This window comes from Corylus avellana, chromosome 6 (genome assembly GCF_965113065.1).
Source record: "Corylus avellana chromosome 6, dhCorAvel1.hap1.2, whole genome shotgun sequence".
In the NCBI taxonomy this organism is placed as follows: Eukaryota; Viridiplantae; Streptophyta; class Magnoliopsida; order Fagales; family Betulaceae; genus Corylus; species Corylus avellana.
The window spans coordinates 4845979-4862851 of record NC_142495.1 but is presented as its reverse complement, the minus strand read 5'-3'; the positions used below and the strand labels follow the sequence as shown (position 1 = coordinate 4862851).

At 35.6% G+C, this 16873-nt stretch overlaps 1 protein-coding gene and 1 pseudogene across 1 annotated transcript; one reads left to right on the top strand and one right to left on the bottom strand.

Moving 5' to 3' along the window:
- Positions 1–184: 184 nt before the first annotated feature.
- LOC132187688 (hevamine-A-like) lies at positions 185–1317 on the top strand (annotated as a pseudogene).
- A 931-nt stretch (positions 1318–2248) lies between these two features.
- Positions 2249–4033, bottom strand: SLD2 (Fatty acid/sphingolipid desaturase). The gene is made up of 2 exons (XM_059601913.2): positions 3836–4033; positions 2249–3740 (listed from the first exon to the last, which is right to left on the bottom strand). Exon 2 carries the CDS (start codon positions 3737–3739, stop codon positions 2396–2398), a length of 1344 nt encoding a protein of 447 aa, XP_059457896.2. The 5' UTR covers position 3740; positions 3836–4033; the 3' UTR covers positions 2249–2395.
- Between the last annotated feature and the right edge of the window lie 12840 nt (positions 4034–16873).

The following is a 16873-nucleotide window of genomic DNA, read 5'->3' as shown; positions in this document are numbered from 1 at the left end:
ACGTAGGGAATGAAATCTAGGACACACCGAATTAGAATTCAAGATATGGAACTTAAATATGGTTTTCCTGTTGGGGACCATGCCTTACAAAGAAAGAAGGAAAAAAAATTGCCTTATAAGCCAAAAATTAGTTCACAACTAGACAAGGCAATATGAGAATGGAAATCGACTCAAATCCACAACGCCGTGTACGTTTATCAAAGACTATTAAGATTAAAACATAAGAAAGAAGAAGGTAACCCTTCGGCCACGCACTCAGCATGAGAACAAGATGATAATTATCATTATTGGGCCATCATTGCCTCTATAAAAAGCATGCTTAATCTTAAGATATAGTCAAGCAAAAAAGCAACAGAGCTTAAGAAAAACTCTGCACTGCTCAGTGGCTCAAGTTCCAGCGCTGCAGGTCTCAGAAAAATGGCATTGGAGTCGTCAATTTCAGTAGCATTACTCTGCTTAGTAATGCTAACACTGGCAACGGGTTCAAATGCAGGCGGAATAGCTATCTATTGGGGTCAAAATGGAAATGAGGGCACCTTGGCGGAGACCTGTGCCACTGGAAACTATGACTTTGTGAATCTAGCTTTCCTATCAAGCTTTGGAAATGGTCAGACTCCTATGATTAACCTCGCTGGCCATTGTGATCCATACAGCAATGGCGGCACCAGCTTAAGCTCTGACATAAAATCTTGTCAAGCCAAAGGCATTAAGGTGATGCTTTCAATCGGCGGAGGGGCGGGGAGCTACTACCTTACCTCGTCGGAGGATGCCCGACAAGTTGCTACTTATCTTTGGAATAACTTCTTGGGAGGAAAGTCCTCCTCCCGCCCACTTGGTGCTGCTGTTTTGGATGGAATTGATTTTGATATTGAAGGGGGCACCAGCCAGTACTGGGATGACTTGGCAAGGTACCTCTCTGGATACAGCAAAGCAGGGCAAGAAGGTGTACTTGACTGCAGCTCCACAGTGTCCTTTTCCAGATGCTTGGATTGGGGGTGCTCTGAAAACTGGTCTGTTTGATTATGTCTGGGTCCAATTCTACAATAACCCTCCTTGCCAGTACACACTTCTGGGAATATTGGCAATCTGGAAGATGCATGGAAGCAGTGGACTACAGACATCCCTGCTACCAAGATTTTCCTAGGACTACCTGCTGCTCCTGCAGCAGCTGGAAGTGGCTTCATTCCAGCATCTGATCTCACTTCCCAAGTGCTTCCAGCCATAAAGGATTCTTCCAAGTATGGAGGTGTTATGCTGTGGTCCAAGTATTATGATGATCGATCTGGATACAGTTCCTCCATCAAGAGCCATGTCTAAATATATAGCTAGGTCACTCTTATGATATATTTGTATCCAAGTTACTTCCTAGATGGGTGTTCTTGTATCTTGCCCTTGTGTTCTATCTATATAATAAGGAGAATTGTGTACTGTTGATACATTTTGCCTTCTTCTCCCTTTGGTTATCTTTTCCCTAAGATCTTGATGGCATGCTTAAATAACAACCTCCCATTTGCCAAAACTTTATTTAGTAATGACTGACAAGTTATCAGCAGAACAATTCAATACCCAACAATGATCAAATGCTGTTTCTATTAATAGCCATGTCAAACATTTAAATAACAACCTCCCATTTGCCAAAACAGATCTCAACCCACCATGGACTAACTTGGGGAAAGAATTGGAGGTTAGGGGGGTATACCTTAAGCTATTCCTTTTGACAGAAGTGTGGACAATATTTACCATTCCAAATACCGCAATATATGCAAGATAAACAAGATCCTGTTATTTTTTGGAAGGCATCCACAAAAGATTCACCAACGCTGTTTTAGGAAACTTCCTCCAACAATAGATGTGACTTCAGAAGTGCTGCCAGCCATCAAGGGCTTGGCAAGCGCAAGAGGCAATGATGTGGAAGGAGTATTATACAATGTCGCGTGAAAAACTCATTCCTTTCCTTAACAGACACGCTTAGATATATAACAAAGTTGCGTAAAACAAAATCTAAAGGGTTTCAGTCTCAACTATCTCCATTTTCTACATGCATTGGCCTAATATATAAATCTATAAGAAATAAGCACAGATGTATTAAGCTCATCCTCTGTTTTACTGCAATAGAAACTATCCAATAGCCTGGCACCTCAACATTTCAAAGTATCCAATAACTCCCACAAAGTGAAGAAATATCAAGCATAGCTTAGCACTATGTGGTAATGGAGGAAAAACATAAAATATATTTTTTGAACAAAAATAAACAAAGAAAACAAATCTGGATTTCAAATAGAAGCATAGTATATGAGATATGATATCAAATTTGGAAGTAATTGTCATCCTAATGGCACAAGCCAAGGAATATTATGAAAATACCAACCAAAAAAAAATTCATTTGTTAGTTGCCTCAGCCATGAGTATTAACAGCCTCCCACACCAAGTTTTTCGGGACAGGGCGAGTCAAGTCGCGAGCCTCCTGGGCAGCGGTCCTGAGGGTCCTGATGGTGGATAAGTTGGCAGCATAGAAGGACAAACTTCTGTAAGGCAACTTGTGCTTCTCGCATAAAGCCTCCACAATAGGAGAAACCTTCCTCAACTGGCACCGCGGCAATCGGGGGAACAAATGGTGCTCGAGCTGGAACTGCAATCCACCAAAGAACCAATCCATCCATGGCGGGCATGAAATATCCAAAGTCCCACCTGTCTGCTTCTCAAACCAATCATTCCCATTAGGATGTCCAACATAAACATCCGCTGAAAAATGGTTCAAAGTGAACTGATTGTGTTGGATCCCTGTCACAGCAAAACTCGCCATCACGAACATCACCCTCTCGCTCCAAGTGGGTAGGCATGACACAAGGAGAGGAAACCAGGTCCAGAATACTAGGATTCCCAATATGTTCAATCCTCTATTAGGGACTCCCTTCCTAACGAACAACAGCAAGAGTGTCTGAACAAACAAGTTAACCCGTGCAACACACAAGATCGGGTAATATGTCCAATGCTGGTAACTGACTAGGAATCTAGACACAGAATCAAACGTCATCTCCCTCCCATAAAAGCAGGATGTTATAGAATTAAACAGTTCGGAGGACACAGCAAAGACTGGAATGTGTTGGAGATCAGGATCGTGATCAAGGCTATTGCAAGCTAGGTGGTGGGCATTATGAGTCCATTTCCACCACGCAATGCTGATCCCAGTTAAGCAATTCCCAGCCAGGATTTGCGTAACTTTGTTAAATACAGGGCTTGACATCACTTGGTAATGCCCGGAATCATGACCCACATAAGCACTCTGAATCCAAAGCAAACCCAACAGCATACCACAACCCAAATGAACCAACACGCTCTCAGATCTCAAAACACCATAAACAACAAGGGAAAACAAAAAAGTAACGCCTAACAGGGAGTACATAGTCCCATGTCCTTTCTTTTCAAACAACCCCTGTTTGGCAAACTCAGAGGCAAGCTTTCTGTAATCCTTGGACACCTCTGAGATCTTGAAATCCTGGAGATAATACCCAGTAAAAAACCTGTCGAGGTATTGCCACGCGGTTCCAGGATGGTAGGCTATGAAAGCGTCGGTGACATCTTGGCCAGCCAAACCGAGGAGAGGAGTGTCGCCACCTGGGTGATCCTTAATCCAGTCAGAGACATCGTAAACCTTGTTCTGGATAGAGATCCACAAGTCCCCTGGCTTGTTGTGCTCCTTGAGCTGCTCGACGGTGACATACTTCTTCTCCGCCTCCATTCTTGGTAGAATATGAAAAATGCAAATCTACGAATCAGAATAACACGAAAAAAAAAAAAAGCACATAAACTGCGAAATTTGGTAACAGAGACAAACCAATCAAGTCAAGAAATCCCCTTTCCGATAAATGGGGAGGCTTTTTATGCAAAAAACCTCAAACCCATTCTCAGGGATATCCCTGATTTGATTTGGAGTTTGAGTTTCTTCCAATGTCTCCTTCTTTTTCTCCGTTTTTCTCCTAACAACTCTTGTTGTGTTTAGTGTCGTATTAAATCCTGTTTAGAGTATCCTTCTGTACGAGGCTCATATATAACGTACAGCGAAGCAGCGGTTTCCAGCGAGGCACGCTCTGAGGCGTTCGCACGTGGTGGTTTTATCAAAACTAGGGAACGTTGGGGAGAATGTTGGGTGCTCCTGTTTACACGTTAAGTCACGGTTTTGACCATCGATTTGGAGGTGATGAAGGGACTTGGACGGCCTATATGGGGAAGGTGGTGAAGTTATGCTGCATGCGGGTACACGACAAAAAAATTCATTCTAGTTTAAAGAATGTGAGATATTTTTGAGAACGGTGCCTCTCATGCCTGATGTTTGGACAGGTATTCAAATGCCAGCCAAACAAAGTGTTAAGCTTTCCGGTTATTTTCTTTTCTTTTCTTTTTTATTTTTTGAATGTGTTAAAAGGCATTATATGATGACGAATAATCAAATTTGCTTCAAATAATCGCTTGCTCGTAGTGGCCACAAAGAAAGACAAAAAAACAAGGTAAAAATGTTCCTATAATATTAATGCCATTTTCTCAAATCTTATGGCACCCTTTGGTATGCTTTTACCGTGTATTTAAGATCATTCTCAGTAGCTACCTTAAAGCTATTTTCCTTCCCTACATATAAGAAAAATATCAAAAAAATTACTATTCACCTACAGTATAAAAAATGACAAGAAAACTGCTGTGAATATTCTTAAAAACGGTAAAATGATATGACCCATCTTTGTTTTGTTTTTCTTTTGTTATTTACATCAAAATTTACGACAAGGACTTTGATTTTAGTAAATTAAAAATGGAATTTCAATGTAAAAAAGAGTATATATTTTTTTGAAAAGAGTAATGTTATTCCTTAACATAGCATTTTGATCTTGGTCAATTGAGACGTGTCGATCAATATCGCACGTTCCACATGTCACTCAACTCCGGCCCAAGTTTTCTAGATTAGATGACACGTGTCTTTATGTCATTGTACAGTCTCATTTGACTAAGCTCCATTTTATAGAAGCATAATGCTCTCTCACTTTTTTGCACAATTTTTCATATTTATAGGTGACTTTTAAAACTACCATTGAATAAAAGTGAGAGTAAATATAGCATGATTATTTATAGAAACCCTAATTTTTGTACTTGGTCCAATTTCGATCCGTTTATAGAAACTCATAGGTGGCTTTTAAAACTACCATCGAATAAAAGTGAGAGTAACTGTAGCATGATTATTTATAGAAACCCTAATTTTTGTACTTGATCCAATTTTGATCCGTTTTCATGCCTTGTTTGCTCCTATTTTTCTTGAGCATTCTCGTACCTCATATTTAAACATTTTGAACGAGTTATTATATGCAATTTAACAATACTCTATTATTATTTTATGTGATTTATTTTCTTGTGCTTTACAAGCGTAATATTTCTATTACGTCAACAATCTATGTGAAATTTAAAATTTTTAATCCCATTTTCAATGCAGCATCCTCGTCTCCTACCAAACATCGCCTCTCCCTTTAATTCTATAACGCCCCCAAAACTAATTAGTTATTATAATTAACTCAAAGTTTTACTCGTCACGCTTCCATACTAATTAACTTATAATTAGCTAGTTTTACTACATCAAACACTAATTATTAAAGTAAATATAATAAATTAGATTAATAATGATCAGAGTCAAACTAAAATAACATTGTAATAATTTTATTCATTACCATCAAAGATAAAAAATGGGACTTTCAAGGGAACATAACTACAATAATTAACATGATTTGGCAAAGGTGGAACACACTCGAAGGGAAGCGAATACGATTGCTTTGGCAAAGGCAGCGCTCCAAACATTTACTTTAAAATTTGGATAGAGGAGTATCCCGATTTTTTGCAAGCTATTGTATGTTTTGATTATTTGTAATATTTGACTTTGAAGAATTAATGAGTGAGATTTTACTTTAAAAAAAAAAAAAAAAACTACAATAATTAATATCATCATCTAACTATTTTAAGTAAATTATAACGAAACTTGATGGGATGAGCCTTAAGTAACAAATTGTATTCCTTAACTTTGGTAATTGAAGATGTCGTGGGTTTGAAAAATTGATAAATGTTGCCTATGTTATTATCAAATATCAATAAGAAAAATTAGTTTTATTTTGAAATGGATTAAGCATAATCCCATTGACAAATCACATGTTATTTAATACATAAATCATGTTAGTGAAAATGTTGTTCGTAAATATACATAGTCATAAGTTTTTGAATCTTTAATCCCTCTTGTTGGAACAGGATCGTTCATTTGAACTAGAAAGTATCGAGTTAGTTATATTTGAAGAGTATTTATGTCTTTTTACTTTTTAATGAAACAAAAATACTCATCAAATATAACTAACAGGATCTTAGAGCATTCAGCTCCCCTATATATGGTTCCCTTCCCTAAGTGTAAGAAAAATGTCAAAAAAGTTACAAAAAGTCACCCACATCATAGTCCTAATATCACCTCTAAACATAAGAGTCGCTATTGTATAACCCAATGTATAGGGTTGCACTATATCAATCATTGTGCTTTTAGAGCATTTACAGCAGCTTCCTTCCCATTTTTTCATAAATTTATGGAACAAAATTACTTTTTGCTTCCCTATTCAAATACACTCCACAATAACTTCTCTTTATATTTATCTATAACATTATTATTATTATTATTTTACTTTTATATTCATTTATTTTGTATAGGGAGGTGTGAGATAAGAGATAATGTCTTTTTATGATTAATAAGCCATGTGAATTGCTACAGTTGAACCCAATGTATTGGGTTCAACTGTAGCGATTCAAATGTATAAAGAAGATATAGGAAAGCTGCTGTAGATAAGTTTTTGTGATGTTTTTGAGATGTTTCCTATATATAGGGAAGGGAAGCACCTTAGGGCAATTATTGAGAATGCTCTTAAATGCACGTAAAAGAATACCAAAATGTGCCATAAGATTTGAGAAAATGGCATTAATATTATAGGAACATTTTTACCTTGTGTTTTGTCTTTCTTTGTGGCCACTACGAGCAAGCGATTATTTGAAGCAAATTTGATTATTAGTCATCATATAATGCCTTTTAACACATTCAAAAAAATAAAAAAAGAAAAGAAAAGAAAATAACCGGAAAGGGACGGATTTTTCTAGAATAGAAAAAGAAAGGTAAAAGTAAAAAAAAATAGGGTAAAGTCCACTTAACCCCCTTAAAATTACTATCCTAATTACAATCGATCCTCCAAACTATCAATTGCGACAATTTACTTCACAAACTACAAAAACAATGACAATGTATCCCAACTTTTAACAAAATGAGGAAATTACCCTTAATAATATAAAAACAAAAATACTAAAATATATTTATTTTTCCAAAATTTTAAGGGTATTTTTGTCTTATTAAAAATTATATAGGGGTAATTTCGCCACTTTGCTAGTATTGGGGGGTACATTGTCATTGTTTTGGTAGTTTGGTGGGGTAAATTGTTGCAATTGATAATTTGAGAAGTAGATTGTCATTGAGGTGATAGTTTGAGGGGATAAATGAACTTTACAAAAAAAAAAAATTATTATTTTAATGATATAAGGATGATTCAGAGAACTTATTATGGGGTGTATTTATATAGGGGAGTAAGAAATAGTTTTGTTCATTAATTTTTTAAAAAATGATTGAGTATCTACCGCTAATACTCTAATGACTCAAAAAAGTCAAACCTTTGGTGCTCTACGCCATTATCAATGTCCCGCGTCTACACAAAAAATTTACAAGTATTAGGTAAGTCCGTACTAAAACTTTTCTTAAGAGCATTTTCAATGGAGGAGCCAAATGTTTATGAAAAATAACTCATTAAAATTCACTTTATTTAGTTTAGCTAATAAATTTTTAAAGGTCTCATACATCCGATTAGCTATATTTTTATCTATATCATTTAAATATCTTTTTAATGAGAGCGACTTGGGTGCACCTGTTGCACAAAAGTCACATTTTGTGCCATTAATAAGAAGCTGACACATCAGCCAATTTTATTAAACTTATTCTTAAAATAAAAACTCAAGTATACCAGATTATACTCTAGATAAAATAAAAAATTAATTAAAAAAAGAAAAGAATTGAAGGGTTGGCTGGCTGGCTGGCCACCCCTCCCCCACTTAGGCCTGGAGGTGGCCATGCGGCGTAGGGGTGGCAGCCTAGAGGTGATTAATTGTTTTTTATTTTTTATAAACAATTAATTTTTTATTTCATATGTGATATAATCTGGCGCAGTTAATCTTTTTTTAAAAAAAAACTTAAGTTTGGTAAATTTGGCTTAGGTTTCAACTTCTTCTGATTGATTGTACAAAACTCACATTTTGTGCAACCTTCCTATATAAGTTATTCTCATTTTTAATATATTTTTATAAAAAATTGTGAAATAATATTCTCATAATGATCCATTAAAAAGTGGGGAAAGTTTTGAAAAAGAAAAAAAGAAAAAAAGTGAAAGAAACAATAAAAAAAAAAAAAAGGCTCTCTTTAAAAATGCTGTTATATGTACCTTTTTATTATTATTATTATTATTTTGCTATTCTAATGTGAAGGTTTTTACAAATTTGATTAATTATTTTAGATAAAAATACGATTTGACTCTTCAATTAAAAATGCAATGCTATGAGGATCGGTAAATCCAATCCATTTCACTAAAAAGAAAGAAAATTAGGATGAAATTTAAAAATCTTATTAGTTAGTGGAAACCACGTTGACCAATCACCGATCAACGGCCTATTCCATGTTTGGCAAATCCAGGACGCACTACAAACCACTAATATTCTTGAAAGTTGTTTTAAATAAAAGTAGGCGGTATTTTATGTATGGTATATGCCACTAATATATAAAACTATAAAAGATTCTCTACTATCTTCGAAGAGCGTGAGGGCCCCACATTGGCGTGACATATTGTGCAACACGGTCGCGTCACAGAAGTACGAACCACGCGTTTAAATCACTTGACAATTGACATGCAATTGAAAGGCTCCCAGCACCACACAAATTCTACGCTGGGACCCACTCCTGCTTGGTTGCCTTCCTACGCAAAAGTCGTAGTAGACGGCTTTGCAACGCGCTTCTACTTCTTTGCTAATTCAAGACCTTTACTTACTAATTAAGAATCTAAGATATTTTGTTCACGACATTCAAACAATTTTAAGATATTTGTTGTTAGCAAATAGCAAGTAGGCAGCAGGCTGCTTCGAAGTTTCCTGAAGTTTCTCGAACACACACACTAGGTCTGGTCCAAATTGGTTGTCAATTGTCAAATATGGAAGCACCTTCTCGTTAAGTAATATCCTATTCACCATGACCTCAATGGTGTACGGTGTACCATAGATTTGTCAAACTTATTACAGAAAGAAAAAGACAACGTATTGGTTTATTAGCCTGCGTTTTGCGTGATGATTAAGGATTAATACAAAAAAGAAAAAAAAAAAGTCTCAATGTTCCATATGATCGTATGTTAATGTTCCCATGATCGTGGATTTGACTTGGAAATTGAGGAGAGGGAAGATTTTGGTGTGGACATGGATAAGGTGGGAGGAGGGGGGCTTGATGGAGCTAGAGGTCGTGATGAAAAGGGAATGGATTCGATCAAACGGAGGTGACAAATATGTAAAGGGAATCAAAAAGGTGTGGAGGGAGGGGGGAGGGAATGTGGAGTTTAGGGCAAAGATAGAGTTGTTAAGGCATTACAAATATATAGAAATACTATGAGTATCAACTCTTTTACAAATAGACGCTTCTTAAACTGAGAGTTTATTTATTTGTATTAGTTATATTTCTTTTAATTAATTATTTTATTTTATTTTTCTAATAAGTGAGTTACACATCAGTTTAATAAGTCATCTGTTAGTAAAAAAATTAATACCTTTAGCATTTTTCTTATAAATAATTAATTCAGAGTGTGACTCACAGCATCTCAAAATTAATTAATTAGTAATTTACTTGAAATGCGACACTCGTTAACAAATATTATAATAAAAACAACGGAAATGCAATATTGATACGAGTCATTAATCCAAATTAGAGCTTCCAAAAAAATAAAACAGGTGAAGTACACTACTATCTCAAAAAATACAATTATAACAAATGATATACATAAATAAGACTATAAGCTTTTGTTTAGTGTCTTAAGCCTTGCGAACAGCTCTAATATGCATCCCTATAGCTAATATATATACTAGGTTCATGATTTAGTAAGTAAATTGCTAATAAAACTTGGTCTACGTTGTAAACTCGGTTTAATAACCACTTACATGTACAACCCTAGTAACCATCATCAAACGTGCATTGCTAGGGTTGCATCAATTTAACAGTGGTCCTAATAAAATGTTCCGTGCAACCCGAAATCCACTAAAGGCTAAAATATCTCACTTTCTTCCTTGCTTAGCACCAACTTTAAACATTATTGGTTACAATTAAAGCACTCTTAATCGTCATTATTACTCGGGGTGTCACATGTACTATATTTCAACCACGAGAATTTGATCTCATCCACTTGAAATGAAGTTAAGTCACCTCTCGTTTGTTGGTGACGAGAAAGCATATGGAAAATAGTGTGATGATTTAATTAAGAAAGTCACAAAAGGTCTGCAGTGAGGCCACGTTACGGTTTTAGATATTTCAAATGAGACTTGGCACGAAGAAAAACAAAATAAAAAACAAAACATGGAACCAAGAAAAACATGTTCAACTAAAAAATCTTACCCATCATTGTTATAGTATGCTCAAAGGCTGAGGGGGTAAATATAAATCACACCATAAATAGTGCATCCGTACATATCATATACTTTCATGATGATAAATTAAAGTCCTCTTAATCCCTCAAACTAACTATCATCATAATAATTTTCTCTTCAAACTATCAATTGTAACAAACTAAAACAATAACAATGTACCTAATGCTAATAAAATAACGTAATTACCCTTACTAAAATAAAACAAAAGTACTAAAACTTATAAAAAAATAAAAAATAATAAAAAAACTAAAAATTTGGGGAAACTTTAGTAAGCCCCCCAAATTTTCAGTCGATTTAATAAGCACCCCCTGAATTACCAAAACTCTCATTTAGACCCCCTGAACTTTGATTTACTTTCACTTTGGACCCTTATGTTAGTTTTCAACGTTAAAGTCAAACAATTTGAATTTTTATGCCCATTTTACCCTCACTCCAAAACTACACCGTTTTGTGCCTTAAAACTACAACACCTACCCAGCCCAAAACGACATCGTTTTAGGCATTAATTTTTTTTTTTTTAAAAAAAAAAAAAATAAAAACAAAATATAAAAATAAAAAATAAAAATAAAAAGATCAAATCGGGGTGGTTGGAGCTACCCCCCTAGCCGATCTGGGGGTGGTCTGGCCACCCCCAAAAGGCCAAAAAAAGAAAAAAGAAAATCAGGGAATCGGGTGTTTTGGGGTTGGTTTTGGCCACCCCCTACTGGCCATAGGGGGTGGCCGAAACCAACCCCAGGCCCTTGGGGGTGGTCCGGCCACCCCCGAAAGCACCCGATCCGATCCCCCCCCCCCTTTTTTTTTTTGGCCTTTTGGGGGTGGCCGAACCACCCCTAGACCGGCCAGGGGGTGGCTCCAGCCACCCCGATTTGGTCTTCTTCTTTTTTTTTTTTTTTTTTTTTTAAATATTCTGCTTTTCTTTTTTTCTTTTTTGTTTTTGTTTTAATATTATGCTCAAAACGACGTTGTTTTGGGTTGGGTGGTGATATAGTTTTGAAGCCCACAAAACGGTTTAGTTTTGGATCAAAAAATGACGTAGTTTTGGTTTAGGGTAAAATGAGCATAAACCACCCCATTTTGGCCAAGGGGGTGGCTCCAATTTGGTCTTCTTCTTCTTTTTTTTGTTTTTTTTTTTTTAATATTATGCCCAAAACGACGTCGTTTTGGGTTGGGTGGTGATGTAGTTTTGGAGGCCACAAAACGGTATAGTTTTGGATCTCAAAACGACGTGGTTTTTGTTGAGGGTAAAATTGGCATAAAAAGTCAAACTGTTTGACTTTAACGTTGAAAACTAACCAAATGGTCCAAAGTGAGAGCAAACCAAAGTTCAGTGGGCTTAAGTGAGAGTTTTAGTAATTCAGGAGGTGCATGTCAAATTGGCTGAAAGTTCGGGGAGGCTTACTGAAGTTTCCCCTAAAAATAAGACAAAAACAGGGGTGCTAAACCACCCCTGGATGGTGGCCGGACCACCCTTGGAGCGCCCTCAGGGCAATCGCAGAAGTTATCGTTGAGCTGGGCAGCCTGAGCTTTGCTGAATTTCTTGGATCCATCTTTACATTTTATTAAGTCCGACGACATCTTGTAATACTTCTCATCTGTAGTAATGAACAAAACTAAATTAAAAATGAAAAGAAGAAGAAGAAGAAGAAGGAACCAGAAAGATTTTGGAAAGAAACAATGGACTGACCTTCCGAAGCAATTCTGATGAAGGGGTCTTTGAGAAATGCCGACACTGATCAAACCACTCTCAATCCTCGTTTCCTGTCACTCTGTCTGCGCCTCTCTTTTCTTAGCTCACAAATGGCGGCTTCCACATTTTCCCCGACCCTCTCCGCGCCGTCATCGTCAATCTCCAAAATCCTGAAGCCCGTCCTGAAACCCTTCAGTCTGGGCTTCGCGACGTCGGTTTCAAAGGGCCTGATGCCGATACTGATCTAACCGCAACTGGAGATCCCACCAAAAACATACACAACACAAGTGAAATGAGACCCAAACCCATATTTAGCTTCATCTTCTTCTGCCCAGTGCACCCAAATTAGTTTCAGAGATAGCGAGAGAGCAGTGGGACTTGGCAAACAACTGGTTAAGCCACCCCATTCCGGCCATGGGGTGGCGAGCCACCCCCATTCCGGCCACTTGGATGGCTCGGCCACCCCTTACTTTTTTAATATTTTAATATATATTGTTTAATTTTAAATATATTTAATTATTTTTTTTAATTTTTTCAGGATATTTTAGTTTTATTAAAAATTTATAGGGATAATTACATCATTTTATTAGCATTGGGAGTATATTGTCATTGTTTTGATATTTTAAGGGGTAAATTGTCACAATTGATACTTTAGGGGAGAGATTGTCATTGAGATGGTAGTTTGATGGGGTTAAGATGACTTTGCTCTAAATTTTAATATGGACATGCTTGGCAAATGAGTGGACCGGAAAGAGGACCCAAAGACCCAAAACCTAAAAAAAAAAAAAAAAAAAAAAAAAAAAGAAAAGAAAAGAAAAGAAATTCTCAAAATCAACCTCATTATTCTTACTTTTTACATCACATCAATCACTTTTTATTACTATTTAAATAAAAAAATAATTACAAAACAATTTTTTATTTTACTTTTTTCATATAAAACATTCATACTTTTTATTATCACATCAATCAAATCTGCTAACGTTCCGATCCACTTCATTTTTCAAGTTCTTTGCCAAACACACTCTAAGAGCACTCCTTGCTAGGGCTGGCAATTTTGACATGACTTGCAAACCCGACATGAACACGACACAAAATTACCGAGTTTAAGTTTACCCTTAACGGGTTTGGGTCATAAACGGGTCATTTGACCCGACTCATAACTTTCATTTAAAAAAAAAAAAAAAAAAAAAATCACTTTCTAAGCTAAACGAGTTAAGCGGGTTGTGTCGGGTGACCCATAAAATTGTCGTGTCATGTTCGGGTTTGGTGGGACCAACTCGTTAGCTAAACATGTCATGTTTGGGTTTACCCTAAATGGGTCGCGGGTCATTATGGGTTGTGAACGGATTAACCTGCCAACATGTTTTTGCCACCTCTACTCCTTGCAGCCTCACTAAAACCATTTTTTTGTTATTTTGGTGAGGCAATTTAACCAAAATGGCATAAATATCTACTTTTTAGGCTCACTACTTTAACAAAAAAAAAAAGTAGTGAGGTGAACAGTACTCACTAAATTTAAAAATTACTATTCACTCACCTATTGATTAAACAATTAATTTCTCACTATTCCTTTTTACTTTTCGTTTCTCTCTCTTCCTTTAATAGTTTTTTTTTTTTAAAAAAAAAAAAAAAAAAATCTTTGAAATTTTTTTTAATAAATTATTAAAATAATAAGGCTGCTGGGTGTTCTAAAAAGTGACATTAATAAAATAATAAAAATCTTTGCATTTTTCTTTTTTTCTTTTTTATAATTTTTTTTTTTTTAAAAAAAGGTTGCATTTGATCAGAAAAAGAAGTAGCCATTAATTTGAAATTGGATTCCACAAAGTAATAGACAAGACATAATGGAGCAATAGGCATTCTAGGAATGACGTGTCAAAATCAAAGCTACTTATTGCAAACATTTGGCTTCGTTTTCAGCCAACGGCGCACGCACATGGCAAGAGCCTCGCGATGCCATCCAAGATCCCCAAATGAGTGGGTGCGGACGTGTGGGACCCTATTTTACCTCGTAGACATCATCAAAATTACTTCTTGTTTGGTCCGCCCAGGCACCAAAAGGATCAAGATCCACGGCAATGCCTAAAAAATTGCCGGATCAGCAATTTTGAAACCCAAGGTCAAGAATGTGCCACGTTAACCTGCTATTAAATTTCAAAATTTATTCAAGTTCGACTCTCTTTCTTCCCTTCTTCTTCCCCACTTCTTCACCCCCACCCCCTCCCCCACAAACTTTCTTGCCGTTGCTACTTGTCGCCGCATCTGACCAAACTTCTTCATCATCTTCTTATTTTCTCCCCCAAAATGGAGTCTGCCTCCACAATATTTTTCCTCTCTTGTTTTGGACATGTTTCGCTTTCGACAACTTTATTTTGGCCACTTTCCACAGCAGGGAGTAAGACAGATTTTAAAAAGCTTCCTTTAGCCAAGTTGGTTCAAAGAGAATCTTTCTTATTTTTGATAGAAATAAGGGTAAATTTATTTTACTCCTCAATTATTATGCGATTTGAGTACTCTTAAATTTTGAAATTTTTTAATTTAACCTATGAATTACAGTCAATTTTAATCTTTTCATCAAATTCTAAACGTTAAAATCTGAGGTATATACAGTGTAAAACTGAGTAAGTAAAAAATAAAATTATTAAATCACATGAGACAAAACAATATTTAACCATAATTATTAATGAAAAAAACTCATTCATCAAAAATAAAAAATAAAAAAATAAAACCCAATTTAAAATTTTAAGGTTTAAAAACTTGTTTTACTTACCTTCACAATACTAGAAATAAATATCGAACTTTTTCTGTATCATCTGTTCTTCAAACTCCTCCATTTTTTTTTTAATTTTTTTTTTTTTTACTACACTGTAATTTCCCTCTCTCTTGTTCCAGCACATGGGAGTGCTGGAACATGATGGAGGAAACTCAGGAAAGGCAGCATGGTTTTTTGTTTTTAGCTAAGTGCGTTTGTCGGGTTGTTTCAAGGGAAAAAGCAAGCTTTAGTTTACCCATGGGCTTTTAAAATTTCAAAGAACCCCATTTTCAAAAAGTTCTTAAAATTGATCTCCCCAAATTATTTTTTGTAATGAGTGCAGTTATAAAAAATAAAAAATAATAATAAAAAAAATAAAGTTACCTGTTAGCACCCGATGACAATCTCCCTCCAAACTATCAATTGCGATAATTTATTTCTCAAACTATCAAATAAAAGACAATATACTCTCAATAGTAGTAAAATGACGAAATTACTCTTATTAAAATAAAACCAAAATACTAAAACTTATAACAAAATAATAAATAATAAAAAAACTAAAAATTTAAAACTAAACTCCTAGATGGTGGCCGGACCACCCCTAGGTAACTGGGGATGGTCGGGCCACCCACCAGCAAACCCTTACCACCAAGCATAAATGGAAACTTTACCATCGAAACCCCCGGATTCCCCAATAGTCAGCTTCCAAATTCGCAAACTGAAATTACAAATCCCAATTAACTGAATCAACCGTCCTCAAGCTAACAACTTTAATCCATCAACAGAAGAAACTAAACAGAACCTAGATTTCCTTTCACCCAAAGCCATCTAAATTCCCCAACAATCAGCTTCCAAATCCATAAATCGAAACCAAAAACAAATACCCAATTAACAAAAACACTGACTAAATCCCCAAACCTCGTGGCACTGGAACTTGCCCAGTGTGACGACCAGGACGAACCAGATCAGATTCCACATGGCGTGCTTGGCGATCTCCCCATTCTGGCCAGGCGGGTGGCCCATTCCGACCATTTGGGGGTGGCTTGGCCCAATGGCCACCTCCAAACCTTTTTAATATTTTAATAGTTTTTTTTTTAAAAAAAATTTAAAATATACTTAATTGTTTTTTTTCAAATTTTAAAGAATAAGTTAGTCTTATTGAAAATTTTATAGGAGCAATTGTGTCATTTTACTAGCATTAGGGGGTATATTGTCATTGTTTAGGTAATTTGGAGGATAAATTGTCGCCATTGATGTTTGGGAGGAGGAAAATTGTCATTGAGGTGATAGCTTGAGGGGGTTAAAATGACTTTATCCTAAAAAAAACTAATCGTATATTAATTTTCATCTTCTTTTTATTTTTAATAAACAACTCAAAATACTAAATACTTAAAATTATTTTTACTTTTATAGCATATCATAACATTTTTTTTTAAAAAAAAAATAAAATCAAAACACGTCAGAGCTAAATCTCTTTAATAGTTGACATATACCCTAAAATTTTAGAAGTTTTAATAAAGACAATTATGTTTATCAAAAGCATGATAGTTTATTACATATCATTAATTTTAACATTTCATTTTTATTGACGGACTTTAAGTCATTTTGTCTTAACCCTAGAAGGATCAACCAACTTCAGCCTCTCCCCTATGCGTATGAAG